Raw genomic sequence first — 22,270 nt, forward strand, 5'->3', positions numbered from 1 at the left:
CAGTTTGGGAGCAGACACGCGTGAACGACCAACAACTGCCATGAGCTCCTCCTTTTCAATCATGTTCTTTGATTGGGTAAGGCTAGAATCATTCTCCCTATTGCGTCCTAGCTGAAACTTGGTTCTCGCATACGGATTGAGGCGGCCCACCTGTACCTCCCGATCCGAGGCAGTGTCTTGATTGTTGAGTGATACTAGAGCAGGTTCGCGTCTCCTGCATATCACTGATCAGTCCGCTTTGCTCGTGATTGCCTTGACCGGTGACATTGTGGCCGCAGGTTGACTCAACAATGAACCAAACAGAAGTTCACCGTCCTAAGATAGCAGATGGCATTCGATATCCATGGTACTATGCCATCTACCTGCACACGACCGCCGCTGTACTCAGATCAATTGTGTCTTACATCTCCGGACGCCATGAAGGGTTTGACATGGACTTAGTGGTTGAAACACCAGGACTCGGTGCCGGAACAGCCAAAATCTCCGTATGCTTACCTCCGGCAGCAGACGACAGGGAATCGGGAACGACACCTAAACCATTGCTTCTGGTGGCTGAGGGAGGAGGATTCGTACTAGGACAGCCCAAAGACGGCAGACACATTGATCGCATGATCTCTGACGAGGTACAACCACCATTTGATCTTGTTGCAGACGAGGCAGACGGGTGAACGCTAATTCTCAAACAGACTGGGGCAATTGTGATCTCTGTCGACTATGCAAAGTCGCCACGCTACGAGTATCCGCATGCCCTTCTTCAGCTCTACGAGGTGCTGAAATGGGCGTTGTCCAAGGAAGCACAAACCAAAGGCATCTTTGTCGACCCGGGCCGAGTAGCGATAATGGGCAACTCGGCTGGCGGGAACTTGACTGCTGCTCTAACACTTCTGGCATCGTTCACGGCTGGACCGTGCGCCAAGTTCAGGGAAGACTTGGGACAGCAATTTCGACAAGTACTTCAAGTCCTCATCTACCCAAGTGTTCGCTGCAACGAGCCCTACGCACTTCGCTGGCACGAAGGAGACGAAAAGGTCCGTGAGAAAAGCCTTCCTATCTGGGCAGCGTCTCTCATGGAGGCATCCTATCTGCCACCGTACGTCGACAAGGAGCAGATCTTCATCGCGCCTCTCCTTGCCGACACAGCACTGTTGAAACAGCTCACGCTGCCGCCAGCAGTGATACTCACTGCAGGACTAGACTGCCTGAAATACGAAGCACATGCGTATGGCGAGAAGTTGCGAGAGGCTGGAGTCCAGGTAAGTGCGAAGGAGTATCCAAAGGCTATCCATGGCTACTCGCATTATAAGAAGGACAACAAAGACTATAGAGCTGACGACGTGGAAGACACTTGGAAGAGGGTCTGCGAGGGACTGAAAACTGCATTCCAAGAGTGAGTTGTTGCTGCTCAATTCAGTTTTGTCTTTGAAATCAGCTTGGTTCAATAGAACATTTTCAAGGTTCTATATTCGAAGAAGTAGTCGAACATATCTCTTGCCATGCAACACAGGAATCGAATCTCAGCCTGAGCCCTCCACGTTACAACTTCGTAGCTTTTTCCCGCTCCGCAACAATTTCTCTGATCGCCTTCATGATAGGCGTGTAAGTTCTTTCCGGGTATATTGCCACAGTGTCCATGTTGTTATGGCAGATAGCCACAGCGACTGAGTCGCGAAGGTCAGCGAATGCCAAACTTCCCCCAGCTCCTGGACTGTAGATGATATCACGATGATCCCCTACAATGGGATCGGACTTTCCTTCCTCACCGCCGAGCCAGTATCCGGCAGCTCCGAACCACACCGGAACGGTCAGAATCTTGTCCGGGTCGTGCGCACCTTCTCTGAGCCGTGACAACCCAGCGACTCTGTCTTTGGAAAGCAGTCGAACACCATCCAGCTCGCCTTCATTAGCGATAAGTGCAAAGATCCGAGCCACGGCTGGAGCTGTCGTGATCGCTCCTGCGCCAGGGTCGACAGTTTGTTGCACAATAGGAATGTTGTGAACGGTCGAGCCGGGAAAGACGGCTGTAGGACTAATGTTGTAGTCATCGACCATATCGAACGAATTGCCACCGTACAATGTCGCAACATTCGATAACTTCTCACTTGGTACGCCAAGATGAAAGTCTTTGATCCTCAGCGGTTCAAGAATCTCTTCCTTGACAAAGACGTCAAATGGGCGGCGTGTCGGATCTGTCCTAACAACGACCTCACCCAGGATCCAGCCCCAGACCAAGATGTGGTACGCATTGGCAGTTCCCGGTGGGAAGATTGGAGTAAAATCAGCTATATGCTTGATCATCCATGCCCAATCATGCATCAATTCAGGCGTAACGCCATCGGGCATTTGAGGGATCCCCGCCCTGTGTGAAAGGGCCTGTTCGACCGTGGTCGCTTCCTTGCCGTTCTTGCCAAACTCGGGCCAGTACTTGGCAATAGGCGCATTATATTCGAGCAGCCCACGATCAGCTTGCACGTGTATGGCCAGAGCCGTCACTCCCTTTGTGACTGAGAAGACTGGAAATAATGTGTTGCTGTCGACGGGCTTCTTGGTCTCTGTGTTCGCAAGTCCGTCGAAACAATCCACGATGAGTTCGCCTTTGTGATAGGCAGACACTGCGATGCCATATTCACCCAGCTTGATGCTTTCCTGCAGAGCTGCTACGATCCGAGGGTCGTTCTTGAATGGCGACATGGCGACAGTCGATCAGGAATGCGAGCCTAACGGGAGGTCAGGTCAGTGTAACTGAGTGTACAGTTCAGACTTGCATGACACTCGTGGGCGGGGCATTAGCTTGGTAAGGTATGATTGTACTACTCATCTGACATTCCACACCGTCCCCCATTTCGCAATGGCTATCCCGCATGAATCCCATACTCCACAGACAGAAATGCTGACTTAGTTCAATTGACGTAAGGCCGCATCGGTACCAAGGGTAAGGCGTGATACGACATTCGACTGCTTCACTCTTCAGAGGCTGACTCACTTGAACGAGTCTTGGAGCGATGTCTCAGCATACGATATAGCTTCTCGAGATCGGAACACGAGGCAACACCCTGGAGAAGCTCGACCGTCTTCGTTGTGAAAATCTCTTTCGAAGTGCTGCGCACCGGGTCTTCTACTTCTCGACACTAAAATGGTCTTTCGGATCCTCATTCTCGCATGGCGCAAACATGGCATGGCACCAGAAGAATTCAAGAACCACTATGACAACGTCCATGTTCCGCTTGTCAGGGAATTGACCGGCCCACTGTTCCCTCTTTCCCACCGAAGATCATATATCAAACGGTCACAACACCAGAATGGCACATATCCTGCTGCTGTTATTCAAGGCAACCAAGAAGACTTTGGGTTCGACTGTGTTGCGGAATTGGCATACGAAGATGAGGCGCATTTCCAGGCAAGTGGCGCTGCGCTCAGTACACCTGAGGCAGGAAAGAGGATCTACGAGGACTGTGTCCAGTTCATGGATATGTCAAAAGCACAGATCGTCGTCTTGGGGGATGTAGAAGAGGCTATGAAATAGATCGATGGCAGTCACACCCAGGAAGTAGTGGTCAGAGTTTGAATTCCTCGGAGCCGGGCCACCATCAAGATTGGCCTAGCGTGGTGAGCCGTAGAGGGCAATCCTTACCGAGTCGGAACCCCAACTTTCAATGTTCGTGCAGGCTAATAATCTTCACTTTGTGACTGACATCAGTCAAGATGACATGACTTCGAGACGGCAGAATTACATCCATGACGGCGTTCGTGTTGACCTGAAGCCGAAATACATCCCGCAACTTCACTGCAAGCGCATCGCGCGGTCCGTGGTCAGCCCATCCGCTGTCGCGCGGGCCTATGCATTCCCCAGATGGCGAACGAGTCAGTCTCTGTCTTACGCACTGACTAGCTTGATGCGAGCTCCATGAACTCCCAGAATGTCAGGATGTACATTCGATCAGAGGATCTGTTTCTATCACACTATGGTAGGGTAATACAGCATTGTTCTCTGGGAGCATCGCGCCTAGGTTCTTTCCACGTCAGACTTGTCTTAAGGTCTACGTTGAGCCCTCGGACTTGAGATTCACAAGAGCTGCTACTTGCTTTAGTATCGTTGATCTAAGTGCACCGATCGTCTTCATTATGGGCTCCATTGGTATTGCACCCCAGCAGTTGGTAGGAGAACGCCTGCCCAATGGCTTGGTCAATCAATGGCACTCACAGGCTCGAAAGCTGAAGATCATCCATGTTGGCGCCGGTGCGACTGGCCTCTGCACAGCTTTCAAGATGGAAAGACAACTAAGCGACTACGATCTCATCTGCTACGAAAAGAATGGTGAAATAGGAGGCACATGGTACGAGAGTGAGTTGCATGTACTGCCATATTCCTGGATGGTCTCTGACGCAACAGCTAGACCGGTACCCGGGGTGTGCTTGCGACGTGTAAGTTATGCTTGCCTCCCTCCCTGACTTGACTGATCGTATCAGGCCCGCTCCAATTTATACCTACACGTTCGAAGCCAATCCGGAGTGGAAGTCTTACTATGCGGTACGTATTGCAGAGCCCAATTGTAACGAGGAAATCTCGTTGATGCAATGTTTCAGTACTCGCCAGAAATTCATGACTACTTCACAAGTTTTGCAGATAAATACGACTTACGAAGATACGTGAAGCTGGATCACAAAGTCGTGTCCGCGGTATGGGACGAGGACACAGGCCAGTACAAGGTGGAGGTTGAAACTCCTGACGGCCTAATTGAGGACTACTGCGACATACTCATGAATGGATCTGGCCTCATCAACAAATGGAAATGTTGGTCTCACTAGGCGGCCCAGGCAATTTTAACTAACATCCCAAAGGGCCAGCTATTGAGGGCTTGCATTCTTTCCAAGGACCGCTGATACACTCTGCAGCATGGAATCGTGGGTCTGGCCTCTCACAGCGCATAGTACAGTCGCTGACGATCTTAAAGCCGACGTTGACTGCACAGACAAAAGAGTGGCGGTGCTTGGTACGGGATCATCTGCCATTCAGATTGTTCCTCAGATTCAGAAAGGCAGGTCTTGTTAATAGGAGGACCGAGTACTGACCGCCTCGCTGACTGTATGCGAGCAGTTGCGAAGAAATTGACAACGTTCGTGAGAAGTCCCACGTGGATCAGTCCGCCTATGCCACGTGTACAAATCGAAATGAACAAGTCGGACGACTCTGCTGAGCTCACCGATTACAATCCAAATGAGCAGCAGTATTGGTACAAGCCGGAAGAAATCCAAAAGCTGAAGGACGATCCAGACCTGCTGCTCAACTACCGCAAGAGAATTGAGTACGCCATCAACACAGGCTTCGCTATGTTTTACGCCGACACTGAAGCCTCCCGCATGGCAGAAAAATACATGAGGAGCGAGATGGTAGAAGATTGGGTTATCATCCAAAACTGTCTGAGAGGCTTATCCCCAAATGGGCCCCTGGCTGTCGGTCAGCTTCTCTTACCACGGCTAATCCGAGCAACTGCTAATCAACACAGGCGTCTGACTCCAGGAGATGGCTATCTGGAAGCCTTGGTCAAAGATAATGTCGTATCAATCTACGAAGAGATTGACAGAATTGCCTCCAACGGGATATACACCACTGATGGTCAGTTCTTTGAGGTTGATATTATCATCTGTGCTACCGGCTTCGACATGGCTTGGACACCGCATTTCAAACTCCTCGGACGCAATGGCCTTGATATCAAGGACTCCTGGAATCCTGCACCAAACTGCTACTTGGGTGTGGCAGCACCCGGGTTCCCCAACTACTTCGTCATGAACGGTCCGAGATCGAATCTTTGCAACGGCACAGTACTTCCCTGCCTGGAGACTGAGATTGAGTACGTCATCAAGGCTGCCAAAAAGATGCAGAGCGATCGAATTAAGGCACTTGATGTCTCGGAGGATGTGACCTTCAAACTGAACGAATACCTCGAGAAGTGGCACTCAACCTCGGTATGGGCGGACCAGTGCAAATCATGGTACAAGAACAACACCGTCGACGGCAAAATTATGTGCTGGGGCGGCTCGGTAGGTCCCCTCTCGTCCCTGCACGGTACTTGTCTTCTAACCATGCTTGCACAGTCTCTGCATTTCTTGAAGTGCATCAAGTATCCGCGATGGGAACATTGGAACTTCACCTACTTGGATGATGATGTATGGGGCTTCCTTGGAAATGGGAAGACTGAAGGCGAGACGAAAGGGGATTTCGAGCTCATGACTCCTTATCTTCGCAAGTCGGATACAGACTGGGACATTCGATGAGGAACGAGTCGAGGCGTATTATTCCTGTTACTACCTGAACCTAGGCCTTGCTACAAACAGCAGAGATCCTGTGACTAGCTTACTATCTTCCTTGACCAGTGTGCTACATCACCGTACTCGCAATGAGTGCATATAAACTTGATCTGATACTCCCAGCACACAATGGGTGAGCTGGAGGACTGACTGACGTGCTGGTTGCCATCCACTCTTTGTCTGCTCTCAAGCCCAGCGCAGTCGAAGCGAAGACATCTTTTGAGCTGTGATTGCTTCCGTATCCGGCAGACTTTGCATATTCCGGGGTAAGCACGAATACGACTGACCCCAGGGACTTATGTCAGCTACCCTGACATGACGAATGCTTCCAGGTAAACAAGAAAGCATGTCACGCAGTCTTCTCGTGCTGAGACAGGCTGCAAGCCGCAAGCTCGGATAGCAAGTCGGAGAAGTCTCTCTTGAACGAGATTAAGATACACGCTTCGTAAAATTGCTGCATCTTTACAATCACATCGACACCATGGCTACCGCCGAGCAAATGAAGCAATATGAGGAAGTGCTGAAGACACATACACCAGCCCTCAACAAGCCCGTCACAGAGATCGTTATATTCCGGACAAAGGAAGAGATTACCGAGGAGACAAGGACGGCACTGGAGAGAGACTTTGTCGGTCCCTCATCCAGAGGCAAAGGTGTCCGCGCAACGGCATGGGGTTATGCTCTGGATGATCCTCGCACTTTCGTGATCGCCTTTGATTGGGAGAAGATTCAGTACCACTGGGACTTTTGGCAGACTCCGGAGTTCGCCACGGTCATGGGCGCGATCGATAAATGGTTTGTGCCGGGAAGGCCCTTGGTCAGGCACTATGACTTCAATCCTCCGGGGCTTCTCAAAAGCAAATTTGTCTCAATTAGCATCTGGGATGAAGGAGAGGAGAAGGATGTTAAGGAAATTAAGAGTAAGGTGAACAGCGAACAGCAGGGCTGGGAGGCAAGACAAGCTGGATTCGCAGCGGACATGGGAGAGATGACATGGTGTGCTGTGGTTCTCGGCTACGGCAGCGAAGAGGCTGCGAGAGCGGACGGGATTCAGCCAAAAGGGGTGACGCATCTCGTGCAGCTCAAGCGTGCTTAAGCATGGAGTCAGCAAATGATACAATCTACTTAGTCAGCTCAACTGACAATACAGCAAGACTCACCCAACAGCTTGGGTCCACTGAATTTTCGTAAGCTTGCTGCATCAATGGCAGGGATGGCCTTGATCTTTTGATCATCTACTGAAGGAGATGATATCAAAGTTAAAATCCAGCTTCGGGCACTTGTGGTTCAGCATCTAGGTATGCCAGTCGAGTTACCATCACTACTACCCAAGTGCTACGGTTCGGAAGCCATCATACATCATGACCGAGCACGAGAAGAAACTTGCAGGCGGTGTTGCCGTGATCACGGGAGCAGGTGCGGGTATAGGAGCAGGCATTGCCCGTAGGTTGGAGCATTGGGCATGACAGTAGTCGTCGCCGATATCTCTACTGAGCGAGCCCAAGCAGTGGCCAAGGAGATCCAAGAAGCTGGCGGCAACGCCGAGGCGATGACAGTCGACGTCTCCAAACCGGAGAACCTGGACGAGCTAGCCGACATCGTGTTCAAGAAGTACAAGAGCGTACGTTTGTTGGTGAACAATGCCGGCGTCGAGACGATAGGGTACACATGGGAGATCCCGACAGCGCGTTGGGAAGCCACGCTCAACATCAACGTCCATGGCGTCATACATGGTGTCCGCGCCTTTGTACCGAGAATGCTGGAAACGAGGGAAGAATGTTGGATTGCCAATCTCTCTTCAATCGGTGCTTTCGGACAGATGCCAATGCAAACGGCGTACATCATGTCTAAACATGCCGTACAGTCCTTCTCAGAGTGCCTGTACCTTGAGATGCAGGAGACGAAAGCACCGATACACGTCAGCTCCGTCGTTCCGGGAATGCTGAAGACGGAGATATTTGGTGTGCGAGAAGGTGCCGATGAGACAGACGCAGGCTTGAGACACCGAAAGGCCATGCGTGAGATGATGCAAAATCATGGCATGGATTTAACTGAAGGTTGCGAGCGGATAGTCAAAGGCATAGCAGCTGGTCAATTCTGGTGCGACACACAACCAGATATGACAGCAGCCACATTGGGCGGTCGTATAGCTTTTCTTCAGGGTCAGAAGGACCCGGAACTCGCAGAATCAGCGCGTCACCTGCTGGCGCATTGAGCGTAGAGTAGGTTAGAATCAAATGCCACTCCTAGGAGGAATGAATGCTGAGGGTCATCTCCATTCATTGCATTGCTACGTGAAGAGCGGTAGTGACTGTGGTTGCTGCATCCTTCCATTGGAGCTCGTGTACTAAGCAATCAGGCCGTCAACTTCGTTGCGGTTTTCAACGATGGCACTGCCTTGAACAGGACCTCCAGTGTCGTGTCTGGAATTGCCATTGTCCCGATCCGAATCTCTTGCGGTTTCGCTCCAGACTTTAATTTGAAGTCATATCTCAGCAGAAGTGTTGCGAAGAGGATCTTCATCTCGTGCGTAGCGAAGAACCTTCCAGGACAAGGATGTCTCCCGTGCCCATACAGATGGTAGTCTGTGCCAGTGGTTACCATGCTTTTCGATAGCTCTGGTTGACCGTCGCGAGTACTGACGAACCGGAACCCTTCGAAGTCCTGGGGATTCTCATATGAACTCGCATCGCGCTGTAGGATCAGAGTGGGCGCACCGACCTTGGCACCTGCCGGAATGACAGTGCCATCTGAAAACGTAAAGCTCTGCTTTGCATTTCTCTGCATTGCCATCAAGCCAGCGACGTTGTATCGGGCAGATTCTCTCAGGAAGCTGTCCACGTGGACAAGCTTCTGGATAGAGCCGAAGCTAATTTTGCCGTCCTCTAAACTGTTGATCACTTCGTCTCGCAAAGTGTCCATGTACTTTTCTGGCTCTAGCGCCAAACTGTAGATAGCTGCCGTGAATGTCATAGTCGTTGTGTGGATGGAGGCGACGTTTAGTGCCATCACTCGCTCTACGAGCTGGTACACAGTCTTTTCGATTGGAGGCGCCTCATCGAGCAGCCATTGCAGTAGATCATCTTCTCTATTGCGGTTCGAGTCTTTGCGACTCAAGCGCTCCTCGACCTGAGGCCCAAGGTACGCTACAGCCTTCTTCATACATGTCGTGACTGGGAGAAACTTGACCACCGTACTCTTGAGCCAATGGGGTACCAAGCGAAGTATCTCCGCGGACACAACTACCGCTTGCGCGTAGTCCGTTGCGTTCTGAAGGTATGCCTCGTGGGTCGCCAAGCTCTTACCAACATAAACTCTGTTACTGGTGCGTGCCACTGTCATGGCAATGGCCCTGTAAAATGTGATGGGCTTGTAATCTTGCGGCGTGCCAATCTCTTGGGTCAGAGCAGCCGATATCTCGTCGACCATGATCGGTGTAAACGCCGGAATTGATGGTGTGATTTTCTTCCGTACCACAATGTTGTGGTAGGTTCTGTATGCTACTCCGAAGCCCATGGTGAATGGAATCTGCTGTTGGTCGTTTGCCCCGTCCTGCATACTGAGCACACTGTCGGACGCCTTCAAGTATTCAGCCACTTTGTCTTTCGTGGTCACGAGGACAAATTCGTCGTTGAGAGTGGCGATTCGAAAGATGCCATTCTTAGACTTCTTGATACCCTCCTTCACCATATCGACAGGCCACAGCATGAATTTGATTGCTGCCACCCATGATCCCAGATACGGAACAGGCCAAAACCCTACGGCGAGCACCTTTGGCTAGAAGGAACGGTTCAGCAGCCTGCCGTGGATACTCCAAGTGATGTGCACAGTCACTGGGAAGACTCACTGCTCGCCGATAGTAGGAGAACCATCTCGCCAGCACAAAAATCGTGAGAGACCAGCCGATAGAACGAATCCAGGTAGCTTGTGTCATTGTCGGCGAAGTTGAGTCTGGTGGACAGGGATGGTCAGGGAAGTAGTCGCCGGCGATGCTGACTGCAGAGCATAGGGCATAGCAATATTGCTCGTATTAGTATCTCGTGAATTAGTTTGGCAAAACTACGCTTATAGCGCATGGTCTCGGCCATTGCCATCGAATCCACGATGATGTAAGTTATACTGACACGCATGTTGGAACCACAAGGGGAATAGCTTGACCTCTCCAAGTTTCATGCTGCTGCCCACTGGGAACATGTTATTGCACAACCGGAGCATCAACGGCCGCGTTGTAGCCTGTGAGTGATATAGAATGCCATCGTAATACGAAAAACTTCCACTTCCACTGTTGTGCTAAGCGGCCGAAGCGTCATGTCGGACCTGTGATCGCTGGGCTTGAAATCGCTGCCCCTTTTCATGTCGCAGTGTTCACGTCCGGGCCTGCGGCAGGCAAGAAGAGTTCTGGCTTCTGGGCGTTGCTGTCAACAAAGCGGAGATCAGATCCTTCGCAGCCTTCCGGGGGAGTGTCTAATCGCGGACTCCTCAAACCGCTGTGTGTAGAGGACGCCGACGGACCTTAGTTGACATCACAGCGGGACTCGGATGATTTCAATGTCGCGCCAAGGCCTACGTCACGCGATGCAGAGGTCGGCACGGACGCGACTCTTTCTCTACTTACCCAAAAAAGATGCAATTCTGTTGTTGAGAAGCCTACAATGTACCGACACCAATGTGAGGAGCTTTCGCGAAACTTACAGGTTACTCAAGCTCATTCGCATTCATGACCATGAAATTCATAGAGCCATGAGTGCAGCCCGGATACAACTCATCTTAGCCTACCAGGGACATGAACCGATGCAGTGAACCACGCCACTGACAGAACTAACGTTACAACAGTGCGGTTTCCGGTCTCTGCATGGCTTATACGCAGCTCATACTCAGACGCTTTCAGGCAGCGGGACCATGGTTGCTGACCGTTCACGAAACAGAGCATACAGACACCCGATCGTTCAAATTGCTGCTCGCCGGTTCCCTTAACGTTCAGGAATGCAGCTCTTCCGCCTTCCATCATTGAGCCCCGGTATCAAAATTCTGCTAGCGGCCACGGGAACCTGGGCCTAGTTCTGGAGATCTTCTCGCAGTAGCGCCGCACAACTGAGCGACTGTCCATGAAGCAGTCTGCTTCCACATCGAGTAGTACAGCTCGCTCCATACATCAACCTTACTCCCGAGCTTGCACGCCTGTCCATCTGCTGATGGTGGAGGCTTGCCGCCCTTGGCACCAAATCGTGTAGCATACGTGGCGAGACCCATGTCGTACTTGTCCAAAGTCGCGTTGCCGAAAGGCTTGGGATCGCTCGATTCGGTTCGCTGTTTACGAACGAACGTCAATTGGTCAGCAAGTGGCAGGCAAACGAGGAAGGATGACGGCGCCACCCTAGGCAGGTGATCTCAAGCAAGAGAAGATCATTGTCGTTGTGCAAAGCCAGGACTCAACTCACCAAGGCCAGCTCCAGCGTCAAATCCAGCTTGCTCGTCGAAGCCGGATCCGGGAGGAACTTAACGCTCTTTCCAACCCTGTCCGGCAATCAGTCACAACCTTCGGACCCCATCAGCGCTCAAAAGCGATCTCACTAGAAAGTGAATGTCTTCACGCCAGTATAGAATACCGAGTTCGCACCAGCATAGTCTCGCTCGAGCAGCAAGACGTGCTTGCCCACGGGCAACGAACCTTCGGCCTCATCCAAATCGAACATATCATAATCGAAGCTCACCAAGGTGTATGACGGTGCTGCCGTCGCGTTCGGGACCGAGCACGTGTAATTGCGCCAACCAACGGCAAGCAAGGTCACATACCGCTCATAGTTGGGCGGCGGGGACGGGTATGATGAGAAGAGCGACAGGTCTGTGAAGCTGATCTGCGGGGCTGTATTCCGAGGGCGTGACGGGGCTGGGGTTCCCTGTATAAGCCCGACTGCGACAGCGAGCAGCAGGAATATCTGGCTAAGCATGGTGAAGGTCTTGTGCTGGTCACGGCGATTTACTATCAGAATGTCAGGTCTCGACAACGGTTCCAGCTATGCTTGACAGGCTTTTAAAGTAACGAGAACCCATCTTCTGACCAAGAGCACAGACATATAACGAGGGTGTGCATAAGCCTACGCTACCGACCGGTGCGCCGTATCCATCTCGACATGAGTCTACACGCCGCATGCTGTGGCTGGCTGTGTTGCTGACACGCGAGCGGAGCTGAAATCTGAATTGTGATATCGCTTGGTACTGCCAAGGCCGGGGGTGGTGCCTGGCCCAGTCGTACGTTCGAAGAGCTCGCTCGCTTATGCGGTACCACACCACCTGCATCTCAATGCGTGCGGGGATATGCCGGGGTAAGTCACGGACCGGACTGGTTCTCTGCTGATGGAAAGTGCAGCAATTTGATTTGCAGGAGGACGGGGCAAAAGGTTGGAATACTTCGTCTATCTCCGCTGCTGATGCCTCGAAGTGCCCCTCAACATGCTTGCTACTTTTGTTGTTGAGCTCCAGGCAGATTTGCATGAGTCCTATTGCAAAAGTTAGAATGAACATGTATCGGGAAAGACCAGAGCCGGGAGATTGATGTCTGGCCTGGGCCAGCTTTGTGGAGACACGTACGGGTCAATCCATGCAACAGACTCTGGTTTTTCCTATAAAATACTGGTTAGCTCTCGCTGTCGACTTGTATTCTCCTGGCATTCTGCGCGCCTGGCGATTGCTCATAGAGCGAATTTGGTAGATAGGAAGGGTCGAACAGAGACGACTTACCACAGGCTCCAAATCAGGCAAGTTGACCGCAACCGCTTCCCCATCGCTCCGTACCAGCACGCAATCCAGCTCAGAATTCTCATCGGCATTGATCTCCTGATGAGGGACATAAGGTGGCACGAAGATGAAGTCGCCCTCGCCCGCCTCTGCGACGAACTCGAGCTTCTCGCCCCACCTCATTCGCGCTTTGCCTTTGACGATGTAGATGATGGACTCCAGGTGACCGTGGTGGTGGGCACCTGTCTTTGCTGCAAGACCGGGTCAGCCAGCATGCCGGCAAAGCTGACGTTTCGCAGACTCACCGTTGGGGTGAATCTTCACCGTACCAGCCCACAGCTTCTGAGCCCGGCCGTGCGTCCTTGCGGCAGTGATAGCTGCAGCACGTTGCATACCAGGCGTTTGTGCGGTGTTTGAGTCCAGGCTGTTTGCGGGGACAACGGTCACGCCAGTGTGTCGCCAGCCGTCTGAGGGCGGGTCGCCGAACGTATGTTGGTGCTCGTGTGGATGGTCATCATCGTGACCGTGACCGTGGTCGTGTTCATGTGAGTGACCGTGGTCGTGGCTGTGAGGTTCGGATGCCATCGCGATCGTTGCCAGCCGGTACACTAGCAAGCGTTCTGTCTCTGATGGGAAGCAGGGACTTCACGACGGACAAAGCTTGTGTAATGTGACTTCTCGTGATATTGTGCAAATGTCGACGACGAGGTGAAGATCGTGATGGCGTGCTTCCCGGGAGCCACACCGGCGTACTCTCGGAGGTGAAGCTTTCTTATAACAACACTTACGCTTTCTTGCCCTTTCCCCTCATGTCGACTGCCCCTCGTAGAGTTGGAGAAGCTTTGTTGCGTTGATGAAAGGCCGTGCAAGAGCGGGACTTACCTGTTAACACGGATGGGAGCGGACCTCTGCTTCATCTCAGCGACCATCACGGGCAAGGACAAGGACCTGATGTTACGTACAGGTCGAAAGCATGTGCTTCTTACCGACGCCGGATGACGCATGCAATGGCCTCGATCAGGACCGGATGACCAGGTATCTTTCGAGCTCATCTGTCGCCGGATGACGAGTGCTTCCCGAGACCGGATGACGTAAAGCAAAGCTCGTCCATGACACTTTTTGCAGGCACAACCATGGCTACAGTCACTCCAAACTCTGTGTATGACCGAGATGAAGACAAGCAATCGCTGTCTCGGTGTTGTTGACATTGCTCGGCTGTGCCTAGTCCTCGCAATATTGGTCCGATCCTTGGACTCCGCAAAGCCACAGGAAATATAGTTAAGTATGTACTTGAGCACATTTACTACCGATTCTACTCAGCGGTCGTTCCCAGCCCTGTCCGATCGTACATGAACATAATGAGGCTTCCTACACACAGCAGTCTGTCGTGCACAGCTCCGTTCTACATCGTCATCAGCAACGGCGCTCCAGTCGTTGCAAGAAGTCCCTTCCTCACCACCCATGGCTATTCATGCCCTCAATGAACGCATAAAGCTTCTCGACCGTCCCATCCTCTCCCACAGTAATGACATCCCAGCCCTTCAAGCCCTTTCCTTCCTCTGCAACTTCCGGTCCATACGTCCATTCCTGCATGATCACGTCGTAGTTTACCCACATGTCGCCGGATTTCTTGAATATCCAGGAGGATTGTTCGCCTGCGTGGAGGCCTGGGAATTTCAGCACGGAGCCACGCCAGTAAATGAATTGGGCCAGGGAGAGGCGAGGGTCTGAAGGTACCATTATAGACCTCATCAAGTCCATCAAAGCCAGCAGCAACACCGAAAGGCGAGTAACATGTCACAGAGGGAGACCAGTGCTGCTCCATGAGTGAGCGGCGAGTGGCTTGGTCGGAGGTATTGAAGATGTCGCATGTTGTTGCTGCGACAATAGCTGCAGCGGCGGACGGGGTCAGCGGGATGTGCGTGGATGCTGACATCTTTTCAACTTCTTGGAGTTGTCAGGTTTCAGTGAGCACATCTTGTTGGCAGGAGCCGGGCGCGTCCGCTATTTATATATGCGACAGCAAGAACCCATCTCAACAGCAGACACACTCCATTCCCTTCCAGATTACATTATATCGCATATTGGCGGTTGATGTAGCTGTCTTCGGTCTTCAGCCTTCAGCCCTCAGCCTGATCCCTGCTCTTTTGGCATACGTAATGCGCCCAAAGGCGAGTCAGATTCTGATCAGACCGGTTCATGCATGTCAGCCGCGCCCGGGATTACTATCTTCCGCCTAGCGGCCACCAAGCAACACAGAAGAGAACTTTTGAGGGGTACGAATATAGATAGCAATGTTAACTTGGCAGTAAATTCCAGACGTCCTCCGAGCCACGCTCTTTGCCGCTTAGCCACATCGATGGCTCTTGCTGCAGGATATCTACCTCCTAGGGGTGCCCTAATGAGTGCCATTTGACTCTTTGTGGACACCGTTTGTCTGTTCCGCGCCAGCGTACGCCTTCTCGATCAAGTCCTGAAATTTCAGGTACACCTGCGGCCGTATCAAGTTCTTCTTCGCTGTCTGCGGCAAAGATGTCCTTTCCGTATCAACGATGAGGATCATCTTCCTCTCGATAGGCGTCGGCAGTTGTCCATTGTTGACGTCCTTCTCGATAGTCTCCCAGATCCTGCGTTCAACCTCGTGTCTCCTGCTCGAGCCTTCGCCAACATCTTCGGCGAAGACCAGTAATCCCAGCTTGCCCTTGCCTTGGCCGAACAGGACGACTTCGTCAACGATATCCTCGTTAGGCGGATAGATGACCGCCTCGTAAGCAATCGCATTGACAATACTCTGGCGATCTCGTTGATAGATCTTGAATTGGTCATCCTGCCTGCCCACGACCTTCCATCTCCCTTTCAGAGTTGGGTGCTGCACAAACAGGTCGCCTGTGCAGAAACTCCCGTCCTTGTCCTTGACGGTGTCGATGACTTCCGGGCAGCCCGGCAGGCAGTACATTTGCCACAGGTCCGGACTACCGGGCAATTGGCGCATCTCAAGGTGGTCCTTCTTGGGAGGGTGAATCGAAATCCATTGCCAGTTCTTGTCGCCAGTCTTGCGCGGCTGAGGAGAGGTACCGAGCACAGATGTCTCGGTCAAAGCATACAGGGAGTAGAAGTTCACACCCTCTGCCACAAGGCGATCGCCGAGAGCGTCTGTGCACACGGCGCCGAAGAGCATGACGATGTCGACCTTTGTGAGCAGAGAGATGCCTTCCGCAGTGGATGCTAGCATCGTCAGCGTCCAGGGTGTGATGCTGAGATAGTTCGGCTTGGACTCGCGGAGGAAGTCAAGTGCAGTCTCGTGCGTGAAGTTGGTTCGGTCGTTCTCCAGATAAGAGACTCCTTTGTGGGACGGAGCCAGGGAGAGGATGATGAGTCCACCAAAGTTATATGTGGCGGAGGCGTTCCAGGCGGACATTGACGGTTGAAGAATCTTCCTTATATTTGCAACGCGACCGAGCCACTCCAATTGCTTCATAGGGAACAATTTTGGGACGGATGTGCTGCCGCTGGAGTGAAGGACGATGAAGATGTCATCGGGCTGAATGACAGTATGAGGACAGAAGAGTTCTGCTTCCGGCTTCAAAGGCTGCTCTAAGATCTCCGCTTCGGATGGCATGGCAATGGAGTGGAGCTTGATAGAAAGTTGCTCGAGTCTGTCAGTGACCAAGATGTCGGTCTTGCTCTTGACGAGGAGTCCATGAACATAGTCTTCTGGCAGACGCGGACTTAGGTTGACAATAGCATGGCCCATGCGAACAATGGCGTAGAAGCAAGCGACCCATTCGAGTGTGCCGTACGCGAGCGAGGTCACACGAAGAGGTGGCTCACCAGCAGTACGAATGGGTATGCCGTTAGATATCAGGTATGCCGCAGCCTTGTGGGAGAAATCGACAAGCTCCTTCTTTGTATAGTATCGGAATCCAGAGGTCGCTTGGTGGCCGTCCGGGAATGCTATGATCTTTCGTTGAAGATCATCGCTGAAGCTTGTCTCAAGATACTCAGCGAAGTTGCTCGAAGTCTCGAAAGCCATGGTGCGGTTGATTGCGCTAGGATGGTTCTGTTTGACAGATGTAGCGATCCAAACATGCCGCTTGAGCTATATAGCAGACAGTCGTTCATTCAGGCAGCCTGCTCACCTTGCAAGGGCCTGGGAGACCTGAACCTACCTTTTCGAGGTGGCACTCAGGCCGAAGAGGAGCTTGTCATTTCTGGTCTATCCGGCGGTTCTTCTGAGGTGTTAGGGATGGAGTGGGAGAGCAAACTGCCGTATATGTAGACCGGCCACATGTTGCCATTGGAACCGCCCTCGTATGCATTCAGCAGGTCCGGTCTGACCATTCTTGAGGTGTTCAGGGGTCGACGACACCGTCTTCTGCCTTGAGCGGGAGCTTAACCTTTCCCATGGGCAGGAATACTAATCTACAATACACGCTGGTCCAGGCTTACTCGTAAAATGGACGGCATCGAGTCTGAGTCAAGTATATCGTGCGGCCGAGAGCTGTATACGAAGCTGGTCTGACACCTGCCTTTCCATGGTTGCGTCCCTAATGTTGGTCGCGATATCATGTATCGGGCATGTACTATGTCCGATTGCCGGGATCAGTCTTGTGCTCAGCTGCGAGGCGAGCAGTCAGCAACATCGTGGTCGAAAGGCTATGGCGGCGCCAAGTTAGAATGTTGCTGTGTGCCTGAGATGATCTGGGGAATAAGTTTGGGACCATGTAGACGCGGTTGACGTCGAATGTTTTGCCTACGGAGAGAAAAGCTTGAATTGTCTCCGGACGGCGATCTCTCAGTCAGCAGCAAGGACGTCCGGAGAAGATGCGACTCCGAACGCCTGCCTTACGTGATATTCTACAAGACTTCATGCTCATTCATGGCACGATCTTCGAATGCGTCGTACTGTAGCATGGTTGGAGGGTATTTCCTACCTAGGTATTTGCTGCTCATCACTTTTGAACGTGACGTGACATGGATATGTTCGTTGTGTGAATGAGCACAATCATGACTTCATTCGCAGATGCCGATGGAGCCATGCACTGCAAAACTGGAGAGCAATCTGCTGCACAGAAAGATTGCCTACAAGCCGGTTATACCCGTTATCTGGACTTTCGCAGAGGAGTCGCAGGGCGCGATATCGCGCAAATTCTACCGTGAACGCATTTATACTTGCCATCGGCATCGTTGACGACGTTCGCGACCTGCAGCCAACATTATGGCCAAATACAGCTTCAATGATGACTACTCGGAGGGGGTGCATCCGAAACTTCTCTCCGCTATCGTCGCGACGAATGCCTCACAACAGATTGCGTATGGCAATGACAATTTCACCTCCGAAGCGTGCAACAGGATCCGTGCGAAGATCGGCTGCAATGCCGACGTAGGCGTGTGGTTTGTGCCAAGTGGCACGTCCGCCAATGCCATCTCGATCGGTTCCTGCCTAAGGCCGCATGAATCGGTCATTGCAGCAAGCTCGGGTCATATTGTGGTGAGGGAGACCGGGGCGATTGAGGCTACCGGACACAAAATAATCCAAGTGCCACCGGAGAACGGTAAGCTGACCGTCGCCAGCATCCAAAGAGCTCTGGATGAGAACTGGCACTTTCCACACATGGCACGTCCAAGACTAGTGTATATTTCCAATGCGACTGAGATCGGCACGGTCTATAGCAAAAGAGAGCTGAAGGACATCAAGGCGTTATGTGTCGAGAGAGACTTACTCTTGTTCTTAGACGGCGCAAGGATAGGCCATGCGATGGCGAGCAGTAAGAATGACTGTACCTGGCATGATATCTTCGACTTGACTGATATGTTCTGGATCGGCGGGACAAAGAATGGCAGTCTGCTCGGAGAGGCTATCGTCATCAAGGATCCGAAAATTGCGGTGGACTTTGGCTTCCACGTCAAGCAACATGGCTGTCTGTTGGCGAAAAGTTGGGTAATGGGAGCCCAATTCGCTGCATTTTTCGATCCGGAAAACAATTTGTTCCTCCATTTAGCAGCTCACGCGAACGAGATGGCGGCGAGACTATCGACTGCTCTTGTAGCGGCAGGCCACGAACTTGTCGCAGAGACGGAGACAAACCAAGTCTTCGCGATAGTTTCACTGCCGGTGTTGGAACAGTTGCAGCAGCATTTCAACTTCTATATCTGGGAGCGACTGAAGGACGCGAAGCAGGAGAAGGCCGTAATCAGGTTAGTGACTTCATGGGCGACTGATGCAGATCAGGTTGTAAAATTTGCTGCGGTCTTAGAACAGTCCAGCAGAGCATGATGTTCAGGTATCGAAGATTCGAAGATCAAACGAGAGATTGGGAACAGATTTTGAGCAGTTTATTGGCCTCCAGCGCCCCCCACCGGCTGCCCTGAACCCCCACAGGGCCCGGAAGTCCTCCAAGTTTTAGCGCCCTCCTGCAAGGCATCTCGGGCCAAGACCACTGAATTAGCGGCGATCTCTTCACCTCACCCACCTCTCCTGCCAATCACCTCCCCGACGTTCACTCAGACGGACACATGCAAAAATTGTTGAAATGGGCAAGCTCTTGGCCTATGGCGCAGAGGACCGCTCGGAGATTACGAGCGTAGCGAACATCAAATAGCAGTGGAAGCTGCTTGACATACAGATGATCAGCCTTAGCGAACGGCAAGACATTGATAAGATCATAGGACTTTCCTTGAAGTCCTTCTGTCTCCATCATGCATCGACGACTGGGTATGTTCTTTCTTGGCCGGACTAAACAGCTGCAGTTCCACAGATGAAGGCGCGAAGATCGTCAGAGCTGAGGAAGGAACGACCCTCACACGCCAAGGATACCGGCAGGATGCAGCATACAGCAAACACAAATCGTGCATCTCAGTGTGGTTCTTAAATACCTGTGGGGAGACCACTGCATCGAAGCAATTCGTTGTCTTCTTGTTTCCAACACCTCCGCGTTCAATATGATGCTCCTTGGGGCACTCCTGCTTGGCTTGCCACTATCCATCGCGGTCGCCATCCCACAAACTGACGCGCTGGTCTCTTACGACGGCTTCAAGGTCTTTCGAATCACCACGGGTGATGCATTGGAGTCGGTGCAGGAGAAGCTTTCGATCTTCGCAACGGAGCCATGGAACCGAGACGTCTCCCGACACATCGATGTTGCGCTTGCACCAGACCAGCTAGCAGACTTCGACGCCCTGGGGCTCGATGCAACTGTCATGCATGAGGACTTGGGTGCTGATATCGCTGCCGAGTCTGCTCTCGCAGAAAGCAATCTGATGGAAAGACAACAGTCCGGCATTGATCTCACGTGGTTCAATAGCTACCACGCTTATGATGATCACATCGAGTTCTTGAAAAACCTGCAGGCGTCGTTTCCAAATCAAACCGAGATCGTTACTGCAGGCGAATCGGTTCAAGGTCGTACATTGACAGGCATTCACATCTGGGGAAGCAATGGTAAAGGATCTCGTCCGGCAATACTCTTCCACGGCACTGTACATGCCCGCGAATGGATCTCGACCATGACGACGGAATTCATCGCCACGCAGCTGCTGATCAACGACACTGCGCAGGACTTCTTGGACAATTACGATTTCTACATAATGCCTGTTGTCAACCCTGATGGCTTTGCCTATACTCAAACCACAAATCGCCTGTGGCGCAAGAACAGATCGCCTGCTCCGTCAGGCTCGAGGTGTTTGGGCGTCGACGTCAACAGGAACTGGCCTTACCAGTGGGATGTAAGTACAAATTGTGATCGCTCTCGAATAGTGAGATGAAGTAAGCGAGACTGATTCGACACAGGTACCCGGCGGATCCAGCACGGATCCTTGCTCGGAAACCTATCGGGGCCCGACTGCCGGATCGACGCCCGAGATGAAGGGCTTGATCAGCCAAATCGATTCGCTAAAGGACGGCCCTGGCATCAAGTTGTACATCGACTGGCATTCATACGGCCAGTACATCCTGACGCCATACGGCTACTCGTGCGATGCGGTGGCAGTCAATCAAGCTAAGCATGAAGAGCTGGCCAAAGGAACTGGCGATGCCCTGACGACCGCGGGGGGGCAGCAATGGACCACTGGTCCGAGCTGCTCGACGTTGTACGCGACTAGTGGTAGTAGCACGGACTACCTCAGTGATGTGGCTGGCGCTGAATACAGTCTGACCCTCGAGCTGAGGGACGAGGGTAGGTTTGGCTTCGTACTCCCGGCGAGCCAGATTCTGCCGAGTGGCAAAGAACAGTGGGCTGGGATGCAGTACTTGCTGGCAAATCTGTGAGCAAGAACAGAAGTGGTCGGTGACTTGTGTCAGGTCAAAGATGCGCTCCAGCTTCACGAGAAATGTTCCATATCCAACGGGTACTCCTCCAGGATCGAGTTCCAATCCAGTGCAGCAATGCCCATATCAACGTGCATTCCGTCGTCGTCCCCCGGCGGAGTGTCCATCTGCTGACTAGTGCTTGCCTGCTGCCCGCTTACACTATCTTGTTCAACCTTCTGCATCAGTGCAAATGCCCTGTCTCTCAAAGTGGTGAGGACCGTCCACTTCAGTCCATCGAGTGACCCATTCCTGCTGGTCTTGAAGTTCCCAAGATGCAGCTCGACGGCCGCAAAGGCGCGCTTGGCAAGTTCGCCGAAGGGAACCACGCATAGGTGTCGAAGGATAATGAGCATAATGTGGTATTGCGGGAAAGCGCAGTTGATCCATTGATAGGCAGCGAGGTCTTCGTCTTGCCACATCATGCCGTTGGTCATTTCCAAGTGCTGAACAGCTTCGCTGATCTCGCTTTCCGATGCCATGGGCTCCCGGTCGTCCGGCGAGCGAAGAATCTGCCACTGGCGCCGCGAGACGATATCCACTTTGCGCATAATCATTCGCGCGCTCTGGATTGCCATTCTCTGTTCCGGTATGATGGGGTCGCAGCGCCGAAGGATGGCTTCGATTTTGTCAGTAGCCTCATCGATGATTTGTTGGCGGACACTCTCTCCCGGAACTCCGTGTGCTGACGAGCTCATCTTGAAGAGCAGGCTCCATGCCTGGGATGTTTGGTGGGAGCACAGCGGAAGCGTCATCGGGGTCCAGTCTGATCTGGAGGGCGGAAGCTCTGTCATCTCTGTACCAATGTCGCTGTCATGCAAGTTCCGCGGAAGATCTACAAAGCTCGATGATCTCGTGCCTGACGGATAATGCAACCCGTAGTCTTCAGCCACTCTGCTTTCTCGGTCGTGGAAATGCCACCAGATC

General features: G+C 52.3%; 13 protein-coding genes across 13 annotated transcripts; 7 read left to right on the plus strand and 6 right to left on the minus strand.

Moving 5' to 3' along the window:
- Positions 1-290: 290 nt before the first annotated feature.
- AB675_1784 (Carboxylesterase NlhH) lies at positions 291-1,391 on the plus strand (the record flags this gene model as incomplete). The annotated part of the gene is made up of 2 exons (XM_018141701.1): positions 291-623; positions 687-1,391. The coding sequence occupies 2 exons, from the start codon at positions 291-293 to the stop codon at positions 1,389-1,391; spliced, it is 1,038 nt and encodes a 345-aa protein (XP_018002838.1).
- Positions 1,392-1,533: 142 nt separating this feature from the next.
- AB675_1785 (Beta-lactamase domain-containing protein 2) lies at positions 1,534-2,688 on the minus strand (the record flags this gene model as incomplete). The annotated part of the gene is made up of 1 exon (XM_018141702.1): positions 1,534-2,688. The coding sequence occupies one exon, from the start codon at positions 2,686-2,688 to the stop codon at positions 1,534-1,536; it is 1,155 nt and encodes a 384-aa protein (XP_018002769.1).
- A 442-nt stretch (positions 2,689-3,130) lies between these two features.
- On the plus strand, positions 3,131-3,520 carry AB675_1786 (uncharacterized protein; the record flags this gene model as incomplete). Its single annotated transcript, XM_018141703.1, has 1 exon — positions 3,131-3,520. The coding sequence occupies one exon, from the start codon at positions 3,131-3,133 to the stop codon at positions 3,518-3,520; it is 390 nt and encodes a 129-aa protein (XP_018002974.1).
- A 599-nt stretch (positions 3,521-4,119) lies between these two features.
- AB675_1787 (putative sterigmatocystin biosynthesis monooxygenase stcW) lies at positions 4,120-6,270 on the plus strand (the record flags this gene model as incomplete). Its single annotated transcript, XM_018141704.1, has 9 exons — positions 4,120-4,339; positions 4,392-4,419; positions 4,465-4,525; positions 4,582-4,789; positions 4,837-4,899; positions 4,950-4,988; positions 5,093-5,452; positions 5,516-6,036; positions 6,091-6,270. 9 exons carry the CDS (start codon positions 4,120-4,122, stop codon positions 6,268-6,270), a joined length of 1,680 nt encoding a protein of 559 aa, XP_018002969.1.
- Positions 6,271-6,784: 514 nt separating this feature from the next.
- AB675_1788 (uncharacterized protein) lies at positions 6,785-7,399 on the plus strand (the record flags this gene model as incomplete). Its single annotated transcript, XM_018141705.1, has 1 exon — positions 6,785-7,399. The coding sequence occupies one exon, from the start codon at positions 6,785-6,787 to the stop codon at positions 7,397-7,399; it is 615 nt and encodes a 204-aa protein (XP_018003097.1).
- A 265-nt stretch (positions 7,400-7,664) lies between these two features.
- On the plus strand, positions 7,665-8,518 carry AB675_1789 (putative oxido; the record flags this gene model as incomplete). The annotated part of the gene is made up of 2 exons (XM_018141706.1): positions 7,665-7,746; positions 7,812-8,518. 2 exons carry the CDS (start codon positions 7,665-7,667, stop codon positions 8,516-8,518), a joined length of 789 nt encoding a protein of 262 aa, XP_018003035.1.
- A 140-nt stretch (positions 8,519-8,658) lies between these two features.
- On the minus strand, positions 8,659-10,433 carry AB675_1790 (Ent-kaurene oxidase; the record flags this gene model as incomplete). The annotated part of the gene is made up of 3 exons (XM_018141708.1): positions 8,659-10,080; positions 10,151-10,299; positions 10,367-10,433. The coding sequence occupies 3 exons, from the start codon at positions 10,431-10,433 to the stop codon at positions 8,659-8,661; spliced, it is 1,638 nt and encodes a 545-aa protein (XP_018003051.1).
- Positions 10,434-11,334: 901 nt separating this feature from the next.
- On the minus strand, positions 11,335-13,623 carry AB675_1791 (uncharacterized protein; the record flags this gene model as incomplete). The annotated part of the gene is made up of 5 exons (XM_018141709.1): positions 11,335-11,610; positions 11,742-11,817; positions 12,892-12,923; positions 13,042-13,289; positions 13,344-13,623. 5 exons carry the CDS (start codon positions 13,621-13,623, stop codon positions 11,335-11,337), a joined length of 912 nt encoding a protein of 303 aa, XP_018002853.1.
- Positions 13,624-14,490: 867 nt separating this feature from the next.
- Positions 14,491-14,974, minus strand: AB675_1792 (uncharacterized protein; the record flags this gene model as incomplete). The annotated part of the gene is made up of 2 exons (XM_018141710.1): positions 14,491-14,705; positions 14,776-14,974. 2 exons carry the CDS (start codon positions 14,972-14,974, stop codon positions 14,491-14,493), a joined length of 414 nt encoding a protein of 137 aa, XP_018002921.1.
- Positions 14,975-15,436: 462 nt separating this feature from the next.
- Positions 15,437-17,071, minus strand: AB675_1793 (uncharacterized protein; the record flags this gene model as incomplete). Its single annotated transcript, XM_018141711.1, has 1 exon — positions 15,437-17,071. One exon carries the CDS (start codon positions 17,069-17,071, stop codon positions 15,437-15,439), a length of 1,635 nt encoding a protein of 544 aa, XP_018002722.1.
- A 1,185-nt stretch (positions 17,072-18,256) lies between these two features.
- On the plus strand, positions 18,257-19,315 carry AB675_1794 (Low specificity L-threonine aldolase; the record flags this gene model as incomplete). The annotated part of the gene is made up of 1 exon (XM_018141712.1): positions 18,257-19,315. The coding sequence occupies one exon, from the start codon at positions 18,257-18,259 to the stop codon at positions 19,313-19,315; it is 1,059 nt and encodes a 352-aa protein (XP_018002790.1).
- A 665-nt stretch (positions 19,316-19,980) lies between these two features.
- On the plus strand, positions 19,981-21,304 carry AB675_1795 (Metallocarboxypeptidase A-like protein; the record flags this gene model as incomplete). Its single annotated transcript, XM_018141713.1, has 2 exons — positions 19,981-20,763; positions 20,828-21,304. The coding sequence occupies 2 exons, from the start codon at positions 19,981-19,983 to the stop codon at positions 21,302-21,304; spliced, it is 1,260 nt and encodes a 419-aa protein (XP_018003042.1).
- Positions 21,305-21,357: 53 nt separating this feature from the next.
- AB675_1796 (uncharacterized protein) lies at positions 21,358-22,041 on the minus strand (the record flags this gene model as incomplete). The annotated part of the gene is made up of 1 exon (XM_018141714.1): positions 21,358-22,041. The coding sequence occupies one exon, from the start codon at positions 22,039-22,041 to the stop codon at positions 21,358-21,360; it is 684 nt and encodes a 227-aa protein (XP_018002602.1).
- Between the last annotated feature and the right edge of the window lie 229 nt (positions 22,042-22,270).

The sequence above is a fragment of the Cyphellophora attinorum genome, assembly GCF_001299255.1.
Source record: "Cyphellophora attinorum strain CBS 131958 chromosome Unknown Contig6, whole genome shotgun sequence".
In the NCBI taxonomy this organism is placed as follows: Eukaryota; Fungi; Ascomycota; class Eurotiomycetes; order Chaetothyriales; family Cyphellophoraceae; genus Cyphellophora; species Cyphellophora attinorum.